This window comes from Amblyomma maculatum, chromosome 5 (genome assembly GCF_055883805.1).
Source record: "Amblyomma maculatum isolate TAMU_Amacu chromosome 5, ASM5588380v1, whole genome shotgun sequence".
NCBI lineage: Eukaryota > Metazoa > Arthropoda > Arachnida > Ixodida > Ixodidae > Amblyomma > Amblyomma maculatum.
The window spans coordinates 41,026,073-41,050,094 of record NC_139348.1 but is presented as its reverse complement, the minus strand read 5'-3'; the positions used below and the strand labels follow the sequence as shown (position 1 = coordinate 41,050,094).

At 45.2% G+C, this 24,022-nt stretch overlaps 1 protein-coding gene across 2 annotated transcripts; it reads right to left on the bottom strand.

The window, feature by feature from the left end:
- Positions 1-1,916: 1,916 nt before the first annotated feature.
- Nprl3 (GATOR complex protein Nprl3) lies at positions 1,917-23,960 on the bottom strand. 2 transcript variants are annotated; one of them, XM_084603660.1, is made up of 14 exons: positions 23,715-23,960; positions 23,545-23,602; positions 23,396-23,437; positions 22,798-22,966; positions 21,489-21,642; positions 20,543-20,618; positions 19,710-19,818; positions 18,080-18,114; positions 17,633-17,789; positions 16,854-16,960; positions 11,880-12,009; positions 7,607-7,790; positions 4,493-4,676; positions 1,917-3,333 (listed from the first exon to the last, which is right to left on the bottom strand). In XM_084603660.1, exons 1-14 carry the CDS (start codon positions 23,827-23,829, stop codon positions 3,177-3,179), a joined length of 1,677 nt encoding a protein of 558 aa, XP_084459786.1. In that variant the 5' UTR covers positions 23,830-23,960; the 3' UTR covers positions 1,917-3,176. The 2 variants fall into 2 exon arrangements, with proteins under 2 accessions (XP_084459786.1, XP_084459787.1); XM_084603661.1 differs by lacking the exon at positions 23,396-23,437.
- Between the last annotated feature and the right edge of the window lie 62 nt (positions 23,961-24,022).

Genomic DNA, 24,022 nt, shown 5'->3' with positions numbered 1-24,022 from the left:
TGAGCAGGCAACTACCCCTGTTACATGAATGATTTCAACTCCCATTCAGACGACAGTTTGTGTCAACCACGCCTGGGTGGTGTCATATGGTACCGTAGTCCTCCAACTGAGATCACTTTCTTAGCTGAATGGGCCAACTGAAAATAGAGCCATTGGCAGTTCTACTGAATAAGGCAACACAGTGCTACTTCTAGCAGCCATTAGTTCCCTAATTGCTTGAAAGCTTGTCATCCTAATCATTACGGACAGAACCCTATAGCATTCACTAAAAAATGTCTTCAGTGAAAGCTCGTCAATTCGAACCTAGATCATTCAAATTTTTGAATAATTCAAACTGCACTACTTTGTCCGGCCAAGGTCAATAAAAGTCTGTGCTCAAAAAAGCCCATTAATCACAGTCGCCAGTCAGTTCCACTATGGACAATCCAAACTTTTCACCGCTTCTGGGCGGTCTGGCGTCCAACATATATGGCCAAAGAAACGCCCTTAAGATAGGGCGGCATAGTTACGAAGCTGAGCCTATCCAAAACAGGGGCATAAAACCAGGTAAAGCCATGGAAGAGTGGGTAGAGCCTAACTGGCGCCGTGACCGGCCAACGGTGACTGCTGCTTGCAGTTTGTTCAGTGCGACCTCACAGACTTGCAACTATATGCTTGTTAAGATGACACCCGTTAATTAGGAAATACTGATAAATACTTCTGGCAGCTTGGCCCCAGCTGACGCTCATGTAAGACTATGATGTCGGACGGGCGCTACAGTTCTCGCAATGTTTAGGCCATGTCCGGGTACGACTACACAGCACCATAAGCGATGGTCAGAATAGCAAAGCTCAAACCTCAACTACATGTTGCGCAGCTGACCGCGTTCCTCTAATATGTATGCACATTTAGGGTGACGAAACACAAACAGCTCCATCTTCGATATAGGCTGCCTACTTTACTTATAGTGTCTTCGGCTGACGACACTCGTGGAGCACTATTGTAGTGCCCGACAAAACCAACACCACCACAATCGCCACAATCGCAACATTTCACAGCATGCGCCGGCGTCTCAAGTTAGCACTAGCTCTACATACCATTTGTAGGAACGTAGGATGGCCTCCGAAACAGATAAGGGTCTCGGAGGCTATGCAGGAGTGCACAGAAAACTCCACGAGTGCCATCAGCCGAAGACACCATTAGTTTCGGTTTCGCTTTTATGAGCCCTATGCCAGCCCGCGACAACATCGATCATTGGCTGCACGTCAGCCAGCTTACAGATCGCAGTTGTGTGGCATTTTGGGTGGCGGTAGTGGGTTCTTTTATGCGCTTCCACCGTGATTCTTCCACTGCTTCCAAAATTTGCACTCGACAGGTGGCGTTCTGCGCGTCGGGTTGTGAAGCCGCACGCGCGATGCAAGTTGCTTGTGAAAGAGCACTGTCGCTACTGCGTCACACCACGAAAGAGGCCGGGGAGGCGCTTAACATTGAGCACTTCTGCTCTGACGACCCCTGCAGTGTACATGAAATAAAACTGATTGCAATGCGAAAAACAGTCACTGACGCGCTGTTCTCGTTTCAAAGGCAGGTGACCATTGCCTAATTTTTCTCTAAATAATAATTTACTGTAACGCAAATGGTCCTTGTCAGTTTTTTCGAGTTTATTTAATAATTCGAACGTCGGATAATTCGAACCTTTTTCTTCGTCCCATGAAGCTCGAATTAGCGAGCTTCTACTGCATAAGCAAGGACACTAGGCATTACCAGAAAAAACCATGACAGAACACTAAAGCTCAGAATGGTTGCCCCAACTCTGTATTATGCTCAGTTGCAGCTCAAGTGAAATAAAACGATTGCATGAAGATTGCACCAATGCTAATTCATAAAATTAAGTAAAGCTTGTGCTTAAAACGAAATACCAATAATAGCACAGTCTTTAATACACAAAGGTCATACCAAAAGTAATAGTAAAGTCTTTATTTAATTCATGAAAGGCATAAGGCATTACCACATAATCGAGAAGCTGAACTGAATTTCGAAAACACAGCCTAGTAATACAGTCGAGCCTAGTTATAACAGCAGCAGTTATAATAAACGCTTACCTATTGTGTACAAGGGTGGCGCTATCATCAAAACGTCTATCACGGCTATCACGCTATGCTTCAGATACAATGAACAAACAATGCTGCACCACCCAGTTATAACAAATTGGAGGAACTGTCAAAAGATGCGCGATTCCTGCTAATGTGAAGGCCGAAAAGCATTTTTCAGGTCCTTTGCAGCCCCCTAAATGAAGTGACCATCCCTCTCGATAAAAAAATGCTAAATGTTACAACTGGAACTGCAGTTAACTGCTGGACACGCGTGCCTCGATAGGCTACAAGTTGAAATGGTGCATGCATGTTGTACCCCGTTTTAAAATCCTTTTGATGTGGAAGCCAAAAAGTGGTAAGCCTGCGCATGCCTGGTGATAAAACCGGTATTACCGATTTCGAGGTTTGAATACTATCATGAAGTAAGCCTTACTGGCCTGAGCACTCGGCGGCATGTGTCGCCTGCACAGTCAGATATCTGCCTTCTGCGCTACTGCCACATTTAGGCAGCACGCATAAGCACTGTGTTTGCTTTGCCACCACTTACAGGCTTAGAATTGAATAGGTAGATGATGGCCTACCACCAGTTGCCATGAATGCCTCAATCACTATAGTTATTGTCATCTTCGTAAAGTGGCTACTCCCCAAAGAGTGACCTGGCCATGGGACATATGATGATGATACTGGAGAGATTAGAAAGTGGCTTGATACTGTCCTCTTTGAGGAAACAGACGTCCACAAGCAATCCTTTAAATAGCCACCACTTTTGTCAAAGTTACATTTTTTTTTGGCTAGAATAGGGTATGTCCACTTACTACGAATGTTGGATACAAGAAAAAGAATAATCTATGTTATCGTTAAGTTTGCTATAAGTGGGTTTGACGGAATAGCCGAACATTCCAGTGGCTGTCGAAAAGCTGAACTGCCACTGACCCGAATGGCACTAGAAGCTGCCTATGTAACAGGGGCATCGGCCACTTTCATCTCTATTATCCATTGCAGATTTCAGTGCTCAAATCATCAGACTAGCAAGTATACGTCGGCCCTGACCTTCCGATGCAGCATACGGGCAAGCAAATTCCACTAAGCCTAGTTTCTGTGCTGTCAGCTATAGAAGACGGCAACTGTGGGGTCTTCGTGCTGCACAGTGAAAAGCACCTCGCGGAACTTGTCCAATAGGGCGAGCAGGTGGGAACGGCGGACGTTTTCGTAGTACATGATCTCCTCGAGGTGGTCCTTGCCCTTGAAGTGCGGACACAACCTGGAACGAGACACATTGTCGTTTACCAATCCCCCACTGCTAACCGCTCTACTGGCTACAATGTGGAGCTATTATGGTCTACAGCGTGTTCTACTGCCCCAAAAGCGCACGCCCTAAGAAATCTGCCCAAGGTATTCATAGGATCCAGAGAAATCTTCACTGAATGTGTACAATTTGTGAGCCTTTGTAAACTGGCACATGAACAAGAAGAAATGCGGCATTCGCTCAATGACAGCTTAAGGTTAAGGCACTCAACTATTGTGCCCAAGGATATGGGATCGAATTCCGGCCACAGCGACCGCTTCTCAATGGAAGCAGAAAGCAAGGCATTCATGTCCTGTGCGACATCAGTGCATGTCAAAGAACCCCAGGTGGTTCAAATTTCCAGAGCCCTCCACTACGGCATCTCTCTAGTCTGAGTCACTTTTGGGCGCAAAAACTCGCAAACCAAACCAAACAGAAAAGTACTGCAAAGTCTATAAGTTTTACAGAGCATTTGCTTACTGCTTAAATGATGATGTCTCAAGTTGAACATTTCCTTTTTGTTTGCTATCTCTCCACAAAAATATTTTCATCCATAGTGATTTCTTTGCTTCCAAGACTTTGCCTGTCCTTATTTAACCAGTCAAAGGACGAGACGAAAGGTATGAACCTTTACCAACTTGCCCAGTCGTCAACCTTGTTGAATTTGCCTGTCCTCCCCCGCATGCATTGCCAACCCATATAAAATCCCTCCAACGTGACAGCAAACAGCCAGTTTGCATAAAAGGACCCATATTGGTTATTTCTCTCCTAAAGTTGAAAATGAGTTTCAGATATTATACGTGAACAGGAAAACTGGCTAAAACGCAAGAAAAACTGCTCATTACACACAACTATAGAGCAATCATTAACTGAATGCTCACAATTCAATTATTGGAAGGACATGAACAGAGCAAGTGCAGTCTTATTCAGGTGCAAGGAACATAGTTCCCGGTGGCTGCTTTTGCACCCGGACAACTAAACTCACCCTCATAAAACAAGTGACCAGTAAAAGTGAGGGACGCAAAAAAATCCCAAAAGGCAACTGAGATCAGCAATGCAGAGCACACCTTTACAATGCCATGCCACCATACGGAGACCATAACGAGATAAGTGAGAAACACTTTCGAGCCACCACCTGAGAAAGAGCTTGCGGTCCTCAAGGTTCCTGTAGGCAGGCACTCTTGCCACAGCCTCCTTCTCGTCCCACGAGAGTGCAAAGCGTCCGTCAGATTCAGCCGGAGACAGGTCTTCGTCCGAGCCGCACTTTGACGACTGGCTGGACTGACTTGGGCTCCCTATCATGGAGTCCTCGCTGGGCACTACAAAAATGGAGCGAACAGTAAGAGCAGAGGCGTAGGTCATCATCAGCAGTAGCAGATGCCCAGCTGCATCCAGTGCGAAACAAGGATCCCTCCTCCCACTGGTCTCACATCCAGCCCCGCTTTTTTGCACCAGTTGCAGACACCCTAACCCAACAACTTTCCAAACGTCACCTGCCCAGCTTTGCCACCCTCTGTTCTACTTGAAATTCACTCCGTTACTGAACTGACTGTCCCTTCACTGCCAAGCGGGAAGCTCCTATTTCTTTGTGCAATTAATGCTCGTTAAAATCCCCTGACATGAAGGTGGCAGGAAGCTCCTTCATGGCAACCCTGCACCCAGACAGCGCGCTGAAAGCTCACACCAAGGACTGCTCACAGTCCAAAGAGAGGTGGAAAGAAAGGAGCGCCCCCAACCTTCCTCAACTCAGGCCTTCTTAATAGGCATGCAGAGGGATTCGAGAGATTTGATCTCATCCAATAACCTGTTTCCCAAAAGGCATGAACCAAAAGGCACTAACAATGTTGTCCTTCACATTTCACTTACGCAGTGGGAATCATTACCACAGTTTCCAGACACCCGAGCTCTCCCACTTCTACTGCCGTCACACAATGCATGTGGTTGCCTGCATAGGCGCACTGAATAACTGAAGTCCCTTGAATAAGCTCTATAGCCTAGTAGTGTCCCGTCCCTTGCGCTGTTCTTTCACCATGCAAAACCAACTAGGCCGCCAACTCGCTCTTATAAATCTATAGCCTCAAAAGGTCAGAAAATTAAGCCCTTCACTGGCAGACATAATCACTGATACACACTGTTGGTCACAATAAACGGTATCAGAGTATCCACAAAAACTAGAAGGGTGTTATGCTGTTGGCATACCGCAAAAGTGGGAAGGAAAGAGAGCAGCTGATCAAAAGAAAAATCCCGACAGCAGACAAGGAGCTCGCCCGCCTCGAGATTTAAAACCAGGCGAAACCGTGTGGATAAGAGATCAAAACAAGACTGGCTCTGTCGTGTCGCCCGCTGCGTTTCCGAAGTCCTATATCATGCAAACCGAGAGGGACCAAGAAGAAGAAACAGACTTCATCTGGCTCCACTGCCTGACGTGGAAGAAGAAAGTCGCAAGTCTCTTAAGTCCCGAACAAACACAGATTGGACTGAAACTATCACAGTACAGGGAAAGCGAGTCAACAGGGGGAGACACTTCCAACAAGTTGTGTGCATCACCCCAACAGTTGTACAAGACTCGAAGCGGTCGAACAGTCAAGCCGGTTCAAAGGCTTCAGCTCAGACACCGATCGTGTTGGTCGTCTCTCTCTGCACTATGCGCATGCGAACAATACATGCCGAAGAAGAGGGGCAAGCGAACAATACAGGTGTGGACTGAAAAGATATGTCAGCAAACTATTCTTCAAAAGGTCATCACCGTATTGTGGTACATTAATGGTTAATGCCCATAGCCTGCAATTAGGCATGGAAGATGTCATGAGGAGGTTCCCTTATGGTTTAAATGGCCACACTCAGGTCCATCTACATTCACTAAGATAAGTCCTTCACGTCTGACTGCTTACGATGTCACATCATGTTTGCCTCGGAAGAATATGAATCCTTTAAGAACCAGAGTTTGTATTTGTAGTGGAAAAGAATTTACTGCATGTGAAGTGGCTACAACTAAAATTCTAGTGTACGAATAATTCTGCCTTTCTCATATCAAAATTAGTCATCTGGCCCCATATTGGCAGCCCTTACTGACGAAATCACACACACGCATCGATTCAAACTGCTACTCCAAGTGGCTCCAGAGGCCTGTTCCACACTCCAGAAATTAATCTCCACTCAAATTGCAGCTCAGGTGGAGAAAAAACTTATGGGTTTCTTTGAAAGCCTTGAGGTAGCAACAACACTGCCTTGAGGACTCCTCGACTGCCACTTTGCACGTAAACATAGTTTCATTGTTCACTCCCTGTGCAGACTTTCACCCACAGACCAAGATTTCCATAAAAGTGTGTACAAGACAAATGCAGATGTGCACCAAAGTTTATTCTGAGTGACAGCATTCAACCCAAAATTTCTGACATGTTATCATTTTACACGTACAATTGTACCCCGCCTGCTGATTGTCCCTGCCAATGAACGCCAATCACACACAACCGAGTTCGGCCGCTGACTGCAGTGCTGCAGCTGAGCATCACACCACGCTTCCATGGAACAGGCACATTGAAAACCTACTGTGTGCTGAGTCGCAAACTGCATCTAACAGCTAAATGCAAGCTAGCTCTGCCCCGTAGCAACCACAGCGGGCACCACACTTGGGGGTAACAGCATAATGCATACATAGAAAGCTGGGAAAGTGTAGAAGAACAGAGCAAACATCTGTGCTGCACACACCACTGGCTTGCCTGTCGTCTCAGGACACATAATGCGCCTTTAGAGTAGAGCAGCATTTGCTTCTGGAAAGTACGGTTTGTTACTTCTCATACATGCACTGCAACGGGCTGCGTAGGAAAACATGTTTTCACTGCTTGCTCTCATTAGCGTGAGACATTTCATAACAATCCCACATAAAGATTTCACACCATTCCCCCAACAGCCTGTGTCATGCCCCATGTGTACACTACATCACCGGCGGTGATCATTGCCAAATATGACAGCGTCTCCAAACGGTTTTCACTTCTGTTTTTCACCATCTTTACTCTGCAAAAATCAAAGTTGCAAAGAGTAAAGGCATGGTGGAGGAAGATTTCTCAAGGAGCCCTCATCGAAGGAAATGCTGAGGTGCATTTTCCTCACCACAGGAAAGGAGGTACACCACAATGACTATAACAGCCAAGATGTTTGAACTTTAGTCTTAGCCCAGATTAACAGTTCTGCTGAAAGAGGAGGGCATCAGCTCCTCTCCTAGCAGACCACTTGGACATCAAAGCCTGACCTGAGCCACTGAAGTCCGACTGGCTGGTGGCCGGCCGGTGGCTCAGGTGAGGCTCCGAGAGGTAGGGCCGTGACCCGAGGTAGCCATTGTTCGGCTGCTCTGTTGGCACGAGGTAGACGTATGTGTGTAGCTGCATCAGGATCTTCTCCTGCAGCATCCACACTAAGATCTGCAGCAGCTGCTTCTGCAAACAGAAAAGGAAACACAGCCATGCAGCCAAAGCTTCATACAGTCAAGTTAAACCACAGCCTCACACTGCCGATTTGGTGCATAGTGGTGCTGCAGCTCTCATAAAACAAAGACATGGAAGCCCATCTTTGAAGCTAGGTGCATGTGTGAAGGCTGTGTACCTATTGCAGCATTGCATGTACAGCAAACCGTATTCTGCCATCGCCAGCTTTCACCTCCACTTTCTGCCACCTTTTTCCTCTTGCATAGTCATCATCATCATCAGCCTGACTATACCCACTGCAGGGCGAAGGCCTCTCCCACATTTCTCCACTTAACCCGGTTGTGGAGCTTATCATGAGAGGTTGCGGCCAATTACTGCACCAGGGTGGCCAACTCCTGTTCTGGTGAGGGAGTGCGTTGCCGGAGGTGTTCACCGGCATCAGGTCGCACCCCAAACCTGTTTATGCAATTCCATCGACACGCGGATTTTCTTTCTTTTTTTTTTTTTTTTTTTTATCCGGTGGAGAATTGCACGGCACCGGGATTTGAACCCCGGTCCTCTTGCATGCGAGGCGGATGTTCTACCACTACGACAGCGCAGCGGTGGCGTACAGAGCAGCAAACCAAAGGCATACTATTTGTAGAGACCTCGCTACCCTTCCCAACATTAAAGATTTCTACCTCTTTTCCTCTCTTGAAATGCTAACGAAAAATAAAAGTTACTCATTTAGGTTACACCCACAAGAAGAGAAGTCCACCAGTTAACACAGTGGCTAGCGTACTGAGTCTCCCCCTCAACCCTTGTCCGATTTCCTTAGAACTCCTTCAGGCTGGAAGCATGGGCAGCTTATAAAGGCAACACAGAAAATAAACACTATTGCAGTGCAGTAAAAGACTGAGGTCTTTCATAATTCCACAGCGTCTTTCAAGGCCAGCTTGGGTGCACAAATATTGCACCCACAAGCACAGCTGCAGCTTATTTGCAACTCCTGAGCATACCAGCAGACTGCCACAGGAGGTCGACGAAGACTACTGCCCAAGGTAATATCAGCACAAAAGATCCAGCAGTGCTCACAACAACAATGCCTTCCTGCCAGCACTAGCAGCGCATCATGCATCAAACAGTATGCCCTAGATGAGGCTTACCTCTGGTAAATGCTACTTCAAATTACATACAGTAAACCATGAATACGGCTCATTGCATATGAGTATAATGGCTCAAGTGCAAGGCTCAACTTAAACCATGGCCCACTTAATTGCTTCTTTCTAAAGTACACAGGAGATAACTCCACAGCTGCCGCGTCAAACCAGACTGTAAGACTTATATAATGCCCTTTAGCATTTTAGGAGTGGTGGCAGTCACACGACTCATTCTTTAAAAGCAAAGCTCACACTGACATGCAGTGGAGGCTGTGCGACTTGTTCTGCACCGGCAACTGGCGAGTTGTTCAGGGCTCTACTACCTTAGCGAATCAGCTTGAATATGCCATGGAACTTCTCAAACCCCCACTGTGAACATTTAAGGCTTTGTGGTACAGCGAGATCTTGTTACAAGAGACATTTGAAAATAGTTTGGCTTGTTTACTTATGTACAAAAGACATAGCATACAAAAGACATAGCTACAACAAATACTCGACAATAGGGACAATTTTTTTTTTTTTAAGCGACTAATTGTACTAGCTGATAATGATTTACATCATATTCATTGGTTCATATCATACAGCTGATAGTAAGCATCTTGGTGGCTGTCCTCTTCTTGTCTGTCGACTCTGCACGCTGCTCCATTAAGAAAATTCTTTACGTCTCTAGAGTAAATTCTTTACTACAGTCGAACCCGGATATATCGAGCTCGAAGGGGATTGCGAAATAGTTCGATATATTGATATTCGATATACAAAAATCGGCTCGAGACGCTGCTTGCAATCGGGAAAATGATACTGCAATTGTTGCGTAATCAGCCCACTTACATAATGAACCCACCCTCCACTTCTGCCACCGAGAATCTTAAAAAAAAAAAATGTGTTAGTCAGTGGCGTGTCCCTCAATTTCGGCCGTCGCATCCACAGCTCATTTACTGGCAGCGCACCAAGATTCTACGCAGCGATAACGTCACGGCGTGTTTATCTTTCGACTATACCTTTGATGTTAGCTCCTGCGGTGGCGAGGAGTGATCTTGACAGAGTGCCGTGATGGCTTTATTGCACAAGCCTGGTTCAATTTATCACGCCGAGTTTGGGGCAGGCAGAGTCTACCGCCACAAAGTCATTGGAAAGCGTGACAGCTGCAAATGCCGTTTGAAGCGAACAGTGCTAAAAGCCGATGTCATGATCACATCTGACCACATGCTCTCGTAGATTCAAAGATGCAAGACTTGAACGACTCTCGCAAAAAAAAAAAAATCTGCTGCTTCTTAACATATGCAGCCGCCAAAGATTATGCTACGCCGCACTTTCAGAACGACAACAAGGCTAGATGACTCTAAAAAAAAAAATCTGCCGCTTCTTAACATCCGCAGCCGCCATAGCTTACGCTACACCACACATTCAGCACGACGACACAAGACGCGCATTGCACATCACCCGCCGCGCACAGAGGGTTCACAACACACACTGGAGAAAGCATCAGACGTTTCTGTCAGTTCTGCCTACCACAGACTGAGCTGGCTTGTCGGCACATGCGTAGTGCGTGCTGCTGCGAACGAAGACCGGGAAAGAGAGAGGAAAGAGAGAAAGAAAGCTCGGCAGAAGAATAAGCACACCCTTGCGCTTTGCTCTATCGCATTGTTTCCCCTCTCCAAATACCATGGCTGCATTGGCTGCGTCTGCTCCATACCAGCTGTTGCCAAACTGGTTCCCTCTCGTTCCTTCACGCACATGGCTGCAAACGCCATGTGCTGGCACGTGGAAAACGATCAACACAGATGCGCGCTCCTTTGGGGAAAGGGCGAGACGCCGCTCTAGACCAGCCGTCCCTGAACGGTTCTCTTATTCCGCACGTGGCTTGAAAACGTCACGCGGCAAACAGACGAGGGTGATGCGATCATCTTTGGTGAAGGTTCACCTTCCAGTGTGTGGTGCGGAGTTCGATGCATCGAACGAGAGGTGAAATCGGAGTTCGATATACGACGCAGCTTTCCTATACTTTTACATAGAATTTTCAAGGGGACATTCCGTGAGTTCAATACTATAACCAAAATCCGAATTATCCGGGTTCGACTGTATTTAGAAGGTAGAAATCAGGCTACACTCATGCAACACAGCTGACGCCATACCAACTTGGATGTGAAAGCTTTGAATGCTACCCAGAGCACCGGCTATGGTTACGAATTTCTTGAATAGGTGGTGTGAAGCAAGTCACCATCTTCATGCCCACAAGCCTGACTATGCCCAGTGCAGGGCAGAGGCCTCTCCCACATTCCTCCACCCCTCCACCCGGATACCCGGTCCTGTGGCAGCTGCATCCTTTCTATCCCCGCAAACTTCCTAAGCTCAGAGCAAGTACTAATCTTTAAATTTCATTTGCACTTAGGCAGCAGAACAGAGATGCGTATTATTCATTAAAAAAGTGCAAAATACAGATTTGTGCAGTAATATGTGTGCACAAGATGTTGACGAGGATATGCATACTGTAATTTCCAGTATACAGTCCACACCGAACATACAAAGCTTAATTTTGGCACAAAAAGTATTTCTTTAGTAGACTGTCTGTACCAGGCTTATCATCCACTCCAAGTACACAGAATCATAAAAAAATAAAAATTGCCGTTTAATCTTTAAAACCCAAACCGTTAACTTTTAAATATGTATAACCCATGTGTTATACATGTTTGTATAACCCCAATCTATAGTATGCATGCGAGTATGCACATACACACGAGTGCACACTCATATAATTATATCCATATCGATACTGCGGATCATTCGGAGGCAACGCCCATCACCATTCATCTTCTTAGCACCATGGCACCTTATACTGTATGCTATATGAAGGGTAGTTTCAACATGGCAACAGCTGCCTTATTGCACGCCCCTCTCCAATTAGAGCATATATTACAGGTACCGCAAAGGTGGCACAAGAAATGCTGCACACACAAAGCCATACCCGCTCATTCTTGAGGTCCATGGGATCATTCAGCTGGGAGAGTGATGTGGGCATAGAGAATTTGGACATGATGGCTGGCAGAGAGACACCGGGGAACATCTCGGCAAACCTCTCGTGCACGGGAGATTTCCTGCAAGGCGTTCAAATCTTCATCACAACCGAGTTAGTACTCGCAAAAATTACAAGAGCCAAGTGCTATGAGCAAAAGTGGATGAAAGAACACATCCAGATTAACAATTTTCAATACATTCTCCAGGCCTGCAGAGCACACAGGCTGCAAGCTACAACTCGCAGTCGGTTTTACTCATTTGCTGTTCACTTACTTTACTTACTGTTATAGCTTTTCTCCATATATTTATATGTTATATGAATACTCCCGCTTGAGCCAAAGCCCCAACTTTGAGTACTGTGCCAAAAACAAATAAATGAACGCAGAGCACAACGAGCAATGGGCAAATGCAGTGGAACCCTGTCAATATGTTCCCAGATAACACAATTTCCTGGATACTACGTTCAAAGTGCTCCCAAATTGTGGTCGTTCAATACGTTCAGCCATGAACTGCGCGTGTTCCAGTATACGGACGGGCCAAGCCCGGGAGTGTGCGGCACAAATAGCTCGGGAGCAATAGCGCTCACCCAGCATGATGACTTCACCGCAGCGCCCTGTTGCAAGGAGGCAAAGCTAACGTGAGAGGGCCGTTCCCGTGGAGACAAGACGTGGAAAGAGAGAATCAATGCCTTAGGGGCAATGGGTGAAGCATTTGGGACCAACATTGCATTTACATATGAGCTGGCCAGATCTGGAACACAGCGTGAAGAGCAAAACATTAAGGGCAACACTTAAGCACTGCCTTTAAAGGCCTTATGCAATAGCGTAGGCAACCACCCGACATATGAAGCTCTAACCAAGCCATATAAATGTGCCTGCATAGCCTAGGGAGTAGCATGCCTGACTCGACATCCAAGAACACGGGAAGAGTTATTCGTATTCCACCTTTCTACCTCAAATGAGCAGCTCGTGTTGGCAGCTGCTCTCAACTTTCTGGTATTGCGCAAGTCGCGCAAACCATCAAAAAATCATTGCCCGGCCATGCCAGCTGTCAGCTAGGGCCATCTGCCAGCACCACTATCGTGATTTTTCGCTTACAATGCTGACGCCGCATCTTCTGGTGAACGAGGCCTTTAGCGCAATAACGTTAAAAAGTGGTGATAGCCAGCTACTGCAACGACTTCTCCACTATGGATTGGTGTAAGGCAGTGAAGCATCCGGAAACAGCAAGGAAGGGGTTCTAGCCCACCACAGCCATTAGAGCAGTTAGAGCAATGTGTGTACTTACATTTCTTCCACACAAAGGACAACCTGTGAACACAATTCTGCAAGATATAAAACAGGGGCTCTTCACATCTTAAGCAAGGAAATACTAATCTACATTTTTATGAAGTAGAAGTGTCAATAAATCCCTTAGTACCTAATTCAACTGTTACATATTTCAAAATCCTTCAGTTTCGATCATACATTTTCCTTAATAATAAGTTTTTTTTCCCACATATTTAGTTTTTAAAATGTGTCAGCGGGCTTTACTGCAAACAGACAGACATCTAGGAACTACATCAAACAGAGATCATGTATGTATGGGCTGGGTACTAGAATGAAGGGCCCACTAAGAGCCATACCTTGGCCAAAAAGATGCTAAGCGGTCAGATCCTAAGAAAACTGAAGATAGCACATTCAAATGGACTAAACTGGCAGAGAAGGCTCTTCCCAGCATTTCAGCCAAGGGTAAATGCTCTGCAAAGTTTTTTTTCTCGAGCAAAGTTTTCTTTTTTTTTTTTTAACCATACATGCATTTTTAAACATATACTCTTGTTTGCCTGCCTCACATCTGATAAAACTTTCTTCAAGTAAATGGAGGAAAACTTCGGAGTTCACATGTGTGTGCACAAAAAGAAACAAAAACCTGCTTTTCTAACTAAGAAACTGGCTACGCTAATCACAACTGTAACAGCCACAATTTCTGGAGAGTATGGTTCACACAACAAAAAGAGTATGCCACTAAAAAAGAAGAAGAGAAATTAAAGCAAGAGTGCTTCCACAAGGCGGAGGAATGCAACTGCCTTTGTTCAGTTGAGAGACAGCTCTCGAAACGTGTGCAAAGCGTTTGAAACAGCACCCAAACAGGAACAAAGAATGTGCAAGCTACGTGCTTATTATATTTGCACACAACCAGGGTTACATGCCTGCATTTAGCCTCTTGTTATAGTTTTAACTTCCTCCTTATTTCTTTACATTCCTTTTAAAACATAAACGCGTTATAGTACCCCATGTCAAAAAATAATTGTCTGTCGGTAGGGCAGCGACTCTCTGAAGCCTCACAGCCTTGAAAAATCATGAGCCGATAGGTGGTAATTGGAAGGTGATACGGCTGGGCAATGATTAGCCAAAGTGCAATGGTTGTTTTCTGAAGATAAACAATCACAGCACATTTAAATAATGACTCCAAAATGAGCAATAATTTCTCTTTCATTCCTTTACATAGGCGATAAAGTAATGATGCAGCATGCTGTACAACAGTGCTTCTCTAATGGTGGTCTGCGAAATCCACACACACACACACAGAACAAAAAGAAAAGGGGGGGGGGGGGGGGCTCAACAGCTTTGTCCTGGCTAGACACAATTTTGCAAGGCTAAGAGGACGGAGGTTTAAAACTAACTTTACTTTCTCAAACTGAAAGAAACACGAGACGAGTGCAGAAATGGAGCGAGAACGTCTGAGGCGTTTGTTCGTGCCAGTATTGGTGAAATGCTATCTCTGGCTCCACTGCTGGACGGGGCTGCAATGCAAAGCATCTTAGGTGTTAAACTAATGAACGGCATGGTGTTGGAAAGAGTCGAAGTCTCTTCTAGTGGCATGCATGGGGAATCCAAGCTGGAGTTTGCTCCACGACACCAGCACTTGGTTTCTGGCGGAGCGGAGAAGAACTACAAAACATACAAGCAGCAACGCAGTACATGGGTATCTGTGGAGTCTGCGAGGGAGCGCGTGCCAGGTGCTGCTACGAGTGCACACGGAGCAGGAGAAGAAGAATGAGGAGGAGGAGGAACAGTCACGTACAGATGCGCGCAAAGCCAGCGCTCTTCACCAGTGGGATTTCCCATTTTTTGCTTTTTTTGATTCCTCAGCTGACAAAGACGTTGGTTGGAAAAGTGTTTTTTATCGGTGGTTTCAAAAGCGAGAAATCATGATTAACTGATAAATGTCATCACTGCATGCCGTTTCAAGTCCTGAAAAACAATCGCCGCGAACATTGTTTTCAAAGAGCGTTTGTTAGCACATTCTGAGACAAAAAAAAAAAAAAAAGAAAACATGAATGCGGATTTGCTACTCGAAGGCGAGAGGCAAGCGACAGGTATTTTGAGGGACTTCTCGCAAGGTGGCACTTCTCATGTTGTTCCAGGTGTGGGAGAGTAAAGAATAATGCGGAAGCCCTGATGTCTCTGTCCATGCTGTTCAGCGAATAAAGGGTCCAGCCTTCTCATGAAGAATCATTGATATGTGTTTACACAGCGACGAGTGCTGTGGCCACCAGTTGGGGAGCTTCCCTTCCTTTTGTAACTGCTTACTTGAAAGGGGCCCATTCAACTCTTTGGGGACAGACATTTTAGTCAACCCTCCGACAAAGTCAATGGAAATAAACGTCGCCACCCAATATGACCCATTCGCTTCAGCACGATGATGGCTACATAGGATGCTACCGGTGCCACAGTGCCTGTCTTTAGATAGTTTTTGACGTCTTCCTTACAATGGCACAAAACACACCACCTTACACTTTGGTTTTTCCCAATAGGGGCCAGGAGAAGTTCGCTGCTGTGGCACTGCTGTCCGACATAAATGACCTATCTACCTTTAACAATCATTGGTTCCTAACGACTTGGGTCATTCACCAGAAGCTGAGGCATGCCATTCCTGAAGCCGTTTTCTCTCTCCACGAAATGAAGAGCGAGGAAATCCCTGACAACTTTTTCATGCAGACGGAGACATCTCTCCACGGAAATCATTGGCTTCTTAGTTCTACAGCTACTCTATGCAATTACTAGTTCAGTTATCTCTTCGAACAAGTGCGCAGTTTTGAGCTCCTGAAGCAGGATCGCGTATGAGAATAGAACGATCGAAATATCTATTATTTGAGGCCGACTCAGTTCCGTGATGGCTGGGCACCACCAGGGACAAAAAGCGGTGCGAGATACAATCGGTATGATACTTTAACAAAAAAGGATCGACAACCACCTCGTTACCGCTCACCACAAAAGTTTATGAAAAAGCGCACCGTAATTTTATCATTCTACTTTTTTATTGCCCGTTTTCTTGGAACAAACGGTGGCCAGAATGTGGCAAGAGGAGGAGATCAACTGTGCGCGTGCACATAAACATGCGCTCGTAAGCAGCACGGAGTAGATGACAACATGCGTTTCAATGCAGCGCGGAGCAGACAACGCGGCCGCGCTGCACGTAGGTTTTGCCGAAGTCTCCACGGAGAACACTGATGCACAGGGTGACACAGAGCAGCGCAGCGCCCCCTGGCCCAGGTTTACAGGCAACGATGCATCACCTCTACCCATGTTCTCTGCGAGACGTGGTGATAGCATATCAAGTGCGCATTATTTAGAGGCCAGTTAATCATTGACTCAATTGTAATTTCGCGACCTGCTATCGACGCAGCAGTCTGCACAAGATCACCTCTCAAGGAGTCTTTCACCACTTCCACTGCTCCACAAAGGGTACTCAACACATCCATGGCTGAGAACCACTGCTACAGAAAACTAGCCCTCGCATGTGCCATATACATATATGCAACACGAAACTCAGTGATCATCTGTGTATAAAAAAAGAAAAAGAAAGGGGGGGGGGGGGGGGGGGAGGGGATCGAAACCATGCTCCTGACTTTCCACAGAGATGTACCATGAAACACACTCACACGCTGGTCGGTGCATTGGGAGCGAGCACGTAGCAGTTGCTCTCGCACAGGGGGTAGATGATGGTGGCCTTGGCCCAATAGACCAGGTGTGCTGACAGTTGGAACACCTATCATAAAAGGTGAATCAACTGATATGTCTCTAATTGTTCAAAACATAAACTCTTGCACTGAAAGCCCACAGTATTCTCCAGCCAGTGCCGTCCCACAAGTTAAATCTATGAAAACCATAATTTTCTACTTAATGCTTGTATATGCCAGAAACAGCTTTAAGAAACGTCACCGCATCATACTGGTGAACCTCAGAAAGCATGCATAATAGGGCTGACAATAATGATGACTCGACTTGCAATGGCAAGACGGGCATGTATTGCTTTTGTATCCTAAGCTGTGCATATAAGATCACTACAAAAATAAATTGCTCATAAAGTGGTGCTGCCCTGTGTTTTTAGCTCAGGCTTAAAAAAAAAAGAAGTCCACAAAACGGTCCATGTCTTGTGTGCTTCCACCAAGTGTCTAAACTTAAGACTAGCAGGCACAGTCCCTCTGCTAGCTAAAACCCGTCAAGGCTAAAGGTTTGGTTTATAGCGCTTAGTGTCACAAAGTGACTCAGGCTATGAGGGACAAGGATAGAAGTCACTGACAGCAAGATACAAAACAAGTGCACCAGAACAATGCACGGGGCACAAACATGCTGGCTAGGGTGCATTAGAGTACAGCATTGAAAGCAATAGAAACACCCCGTCAATGTGAGGAGCAATAACACCAGGTAAGCCACCTGCCTGTCTCAGAGTGAGATCCGTATCCGCAGCCAGCTGTACGAGGCTGCGCATTGGACTAGCCGTGTGGATGAGCCGAACGAGCGCAGACGACGCATCATTGGGCAGCGACTCAACTAGTTCCCTCGGATCGACCAGAAGCAGCAAGGCGTGATACGGCCTGGATCACAAGAGCGGCAAATAGCAGGCACTAATATTTTCACCATCTAGATTCAACATTTCCCTCTGCATTTGAAAAGGCCAGTCAGTCACTCAGCTGCACGTCTGCATGAAGTTTCTTGACAGAAATGAACTACACAGAAGAAACTTCATTTTGTCACTTAACACAATACATAATTCTTAATGACTTCATTTTGCCACTTAACACCATATATAACTCTTAAAGAAAGGTTAACTGCAATTTCAGATAGCCGCAGTGCAGAAACAAAATAAAATGCACAAGTGTCTTACCTGAGTTGTGTCAGGCACTTCTGGATGGCTTCAGCCTGTTAAAATGCAAAAGGGAGAAAAAAGTTACCTGAGCACAAATGTTTCATTTGGTCTGTAGGGTTTAGCGCACCAAAGCGACTCAGGCTACGAGAGATGCCGTAGTGGAGGGCTACGAAAATTTCAACCACCTGGGGTTCTTGCACTGACAAACGTGCACTGACATCACGCAGCACACGGACACCACTCCGTTTTGCCCCCACTGAAACGTAAGAGCATACAAACTGCATCTATTATAACAGAATCTCCCATAGAAACCCATGACACTGCTCTGACAAATACCACATGTATAGAATGGTTTGCATCGTCCACACCAGAAGAACAATAAGAAACTATCCAGATAAGCAAGACTTACTCAGGGCATAATGTTCAAACAGTATTACTCATTGCCCTTACAGCAGGGGTCCCACAGTTTTGCAGATTCTGCAAATATTTCCAGCAAAATATGTATCTTTCCATTATATTTTGAAGTTAAAAGGCTCAATACAAAGCAGTGCTTCTGTAAATACACATACTAGAAAATCATTCTGTTATTTGAATAAGCAATCTTAATATGGAAATGCAGCAATAATACATCCCAACAGAAATATGTGAAGGCTAAGAATGACGATGCTGTGCATGCAGTAGCATATTGACAGTGATTGTTGATGCATATTCTGTCCTTTTGATGGCACAATCCCCTGACACTTTTGAAATGCAGCCAATCACCAATCTCAAGACACAAACTGAATGACACCATTTCCACTAAAGCTTCTATACTTTCAGCCTATAAACTCTGAAAATGAACAAATGAGTACTTCTGTCGATCTGCGTGCAAAAGAGCCAAGTGCTGAGTGGCACAGTGAATTCAGCTTGTGGGGAAAAGAACAGAAGATGGAGGAGCCGTTGGACCATAATAAACATGATTCCAAGCCACCCCTGCACATTTCTTATGTGTGGCTAGAGCGCATAATTCAAAACAGACCACCAGGTTACATGTCAGAAAACAGTGAAAATTGTTGCTGTCCTTTCCAACCAGTTGCTTCCAGTAATGAAACATTAGGACCACTAGCAAAATAAATGATTGCACTGAATCAAGGAGCGAACACATTTAAGGACAACTTTCAAAGACCACTAATCAAATAATGTGACACAGTTTTCAAGAATAAATACAAATCTTTAAAAGAAAAGATCGCAAGACATTGATCGTGTAGACATGCAGGACAAGGAATCTATTCCTATAACTAGTCATGACTCCCATCACATCCTGTAAAATGATGCTCCAAAAACAAAATCGGTTAGGAAGACTTATTTGCACATGACTTTTGCGACAGCCTGGCGACTAAAGTTTTGTGCCCTTGCAGGCGTGCTCTGTTTACAAACTACATAAATCTGTCCACGCAGCACGCTGATTTCAATGTGTTCACAACATCTCTCACATAAGGTCTTTTCAGTTACTGCAATTTGCAATAGTCAATGTGTGCACGTTCAACAGTGTGCTTCATGCTTGCATCTATACAGTCAGTCCCCTTCTATGCAATAGTACTTGTTCAATACTACCATTTGATCTAAACAGAGTGGGCACTCTGTGCCTTTGCACCAAGAAGCACCTCACCTTGACGCAGTTGCGTGCCAGGGATAGTCGGTGAACCTTGTGTGGGAGGCAGAAGGAGACGTTGATCCAACGGTTGATGTGCAGCTGCACTGAGCCACTGCTATGCAATCTGGAAGGGAAGTACTGTTACCACAAGGATTAAGAGAAGCAAGTGTTTTGGTGTGGAGGTCAAAAAGCGTGCTCTCTCCCACAAGTTGTTCACAGTGGACAGGATGCTACAAGCACACAGCAACAACTTTCAGACCTGCGTGAATGGCTCATCAGTGCCTAAGCAAGGCGTCAAGCTGTTGCCCTACATCCACATCTTTCGCTGCATAGTCAAAAGGCTGAGAGATGAAGCAAAGCTGCCTGAGAGGAGAACAAAAGCATGCAGTCTGTATTCAACTTCTTCGAAGAAAGTAGTGTAAGCACACATCTGTGTGAGTTCCACAAAGCACTCGGACGTGATAGACACACAAGGCATGCCTCTTGCAATAGAAAGGTCCTTGCAAATATTACCAGGTGGTGTCCAAGACAGACAGAAAATAAAAAGAAATAAAGAGTCGCTGACAAAGCTTTTTAAACTAAAATTATAATGCACTTGAAGTACTCATGATGCAGCTAGCTCCTTCCTCCCAGCCTAATGCAATTAATACGGAGCACAAGATAAAATAAGAAGGTCATCTTTGGTATAAATGGGCTGAATGAATGTTACAAAAGTCATATCTATCATCTTGATTTTGTTGCCAACATGGGCAACTTTGGATCAAAAGTCAATACATACAATTACTGTATTCACCCTCCTTCCCTTAATTCCACTTAGCAATAGAAAAAGCAAGACGAACCAAACTCACTCGTTGTATGCCCGCTGCAAGTCACGTGCCAGCTGACTCCGTGTTAGGATCAGGTAATATGGTGACTCTCCACTGTCTGGGGGAACAAATATGACGAAGACATGACCAGGCAGCTCAAATACATTTTCAGATATGCAACCACACACAGCTCGTTCTCAGTAGCAAGCATCCCACCATACCCGAAAAAAAAAAAAAAAAAAAAAGCAAAGCTTGAGATGGGAAGAGCTGAGTCATAAGAGAAAATGTCTCCACCTCAAGTTATTACATAATATATTTCACAATTGCACTAGTATCAGAAAATTAAATTACTTTAAGCCCCCAAGCTATGTATCACAAAGAAGAGACCACCCGAAAAAGATTAGACCATTTCAAAGCAAGACTAATTATTTTAAACATTCTCCCTTTCCAAGAACGGTGGAGGAGTGGAATAATTTGCCAGTTTCTGTGGCTCCTATACTATGTAATGACGATTTCTTTTTAGCGCTGAACGCTTAAGGTTTTATTTCCTTTCTAGTCCCCTTTCTTGTTATGTATTTTAGAGCAGTGTCTTAAAGCTTAGCTGTCCTGTGTGCCACGATATTGAGGTGAAAAGTGTGAGCTTTGTCAAATATTGCCAAGAGGAATTGTGAAATTTCCTGCATGTAGGATTGTATTTTGCTTGGATATATCCCCCCCCCCCCCCCCCTCTTGTACTGTAATGCCTAACAGCGCTGTGGGATTATGCATAAATAAAAACAAATCAAACATCTATCGTGTTGGCCCTGATATGTGGAATGCTCAAGGTTGGAATTCTACTTTTCAAAGTAATGAAGGCCAGCACCGATGACAAATGTGACTTTTGTAAAATCAAGTCCATAAGCCCACTATATATATGCACACTGCTTGGAATCTGAATACCAAGCAAAGCCTTTAGCATTGTAAAGTTCACAAGGTTCACAGTGCACACCTTCAGGCATAGCTACAGTGTCGTCGTGAGCCCGCAGCATGCCTTTCAGCTCGTTGCTCAAGTAGTTGCAGCGCATCTCCTCCGAGGAGAGGGCTATCGCAATCTTGTGCGTGAAGTCGTGGTAGAAGTTGACAATGTCGTGGCTGGCATTGGCCTGTGTGGGTGTGGAGTGGAGCCAAAAAAAAAGAAAGGAATGAGATGTACAAACATCAGGGAAGGGTTTGAAACTGTTTCATCGGATATTATGATCAGATAAGATATGCTAAAAAAAAAAAAAGGATTGCATTTTGGGAGCCTTATCGTGAGCAAATGTAAGGGACATCTGCGAGCACTTGCTGGAAACAAGCTAAACTACATGTGAGCGTCATCTGACAATGCACTTTGGCGCAGTGCGCCGGCCTCAACACCAGGAGTGCTTCATCAGACAGCGCCCGCATGCAGTTCAGCACGATTCCCACAAGCGCTTGCAGGGGTCTCTTGTACCTCTGCCACACGCATACTTTCAATCCTCATTGAATTCAATCTGCATTCAACTCACAAGCGCTTGCAGGAGTCTCTTGTGCCTCTGTCACACGGACACTTTCGATCCTCATTGAATTCAATCTGCATTCAACTCAATGCAGATCAAGGTTGTCACACAGCAGTTTTCAAGTGCAATCGAGCCTGAACCTGCTTTGCTCGAAGCCGCTTCCTCAAGCACTTCCGAGTTTTCAAGCACATTCGAAAGTGGACGTCGCCACCCTCGACGTCACCTAACGCACACAAACGAAACTTTTCAATGGTCATTCAAAACGGCCATGTGGCGCCGTACGCTTCAATTCTTCTTGAAAACCTCAATGCAGATCGAGTTCAATGAAGATCGAAAGTGTTCGTGTGACAGAGGTATTACTTTTGCTCATGATAGTACACTATTACAACCACAAGTTCTATGTTTGCAAAATAACCTAAGAAATTTTTAACGGTTCCAATTAACAGCCATTCCAAAGCTTGTATGCCAGCGAATTTGCTGCACAGAGAATCCTGTATCTTGTCGGGCACTCTTGGAATGAGAACATTTTTTCTCTTTTGAGAGACTGAGCAATGGCAGTAAAAAACAAGCCACATTGCATGTTGCCCGCAGTTAAATCTAGTGACTTCGAGACTCTGAAAAGAATAATACTGTAGCAATGTGCAGTTAAGACAGTAGGCACTTATGCAGATAACGAGCACCGTGTGGCTGAGCACCTCATGTGTATGCACAATTACACACTGTATCACTGGCATACGAGCAATCAAGTACAAAGCTCGCATAGGAATCGCAGCTACATACCTTGAGGGCGAAGACAACGTTGAACATGAGAAATGTGGAAGTTTCTCGCTTCGAGCACAGTTGGACGGGGTGTCCCACGAATCGAACATCGTTCACCTTGAGTTCAAACTTTCTGTTACAAAGTTCACTCTTGGTGGCGAAGAGGTTTGACAGGGCCTTGTCGGATATGCTGTCCAAAAGTGATTAATAATTAAGGAATGTCTTCTTTATATGTATCAGTGTGCCAAAAAATTTTCCTATCATTAAAAGATCCCTCACTTCATCAAAGAATTGTAGAACACCAACACTGACAATGTCCCGCCGTCCACCAACACACTATCGATCAATCGGACCATGCTCCAGCGGGTACATAAGAAATACTATGTGCTTGTATATTGTGCATCTTTATCGGTGTATAGTTTACTGAGCGAAAGAAAGCAGCGGAAACAAGATGACGGCAGAAGGCAAACACAATTATTCTGTCGTCGCCAGTACTGAGGTTGTCTTTTGAATGTGTGCTCTGTTACATCCCAAAAAGTAGTTGAGCGTAATCGAGCAATCTTGAGGCAATCAAACTGAAGTGTTCGCAAAGCAAATCACAGGAAAGCATCTTACTTACAGCACTAAGTTTCTGTCAGAAACCTCTGAACAGGTTCTGGCTCTGAAATTTGAAGTTTTAAACGCAAAATTTTAGGGACAGCAGACAATCGCAGTACCCAATGAGCAGTTTTAAATCGTTCATAAATGATCGTTACGCTCGATCGTTACCTGGTTGTATTCAGCGTGTCCTCGTGCACAATCGTTGCGTACGGATTGGTACGTCTTTCTGAAAGTGTGGAAACACAGATGCCCCATCACCACACGTGGGCGGACTCGGTTTCACATTTTACCAACAGGAGAAAACCAGCTGCCGCCGGCATAAAGGTCATTTAACTCACTGTTTGCATGGGAGTCGCTTTCAGTGTCGACAGCGTACGGATAGCGGAAGAGAAGGCGATCGCCTTTACTGCCTGACTTCACCAGATAAACACCCAATGGACTGGCCTCATCCATCGTCAGGTCGTGACGCTTCGCTTAGCTCGTAACATCGTTGCTTTTAATGTATCTTTCGAACGTGCCTCACGACACCGAAACTGTCGCCACAGTTTATAAAAGTAGTTCCACGTGACAGCGGGGTATGAATACAATGTTTGTTGCTGTTCAGCGTGGTCACACTGGTCACACTCCGGAGATTTTAGTTCTGTGA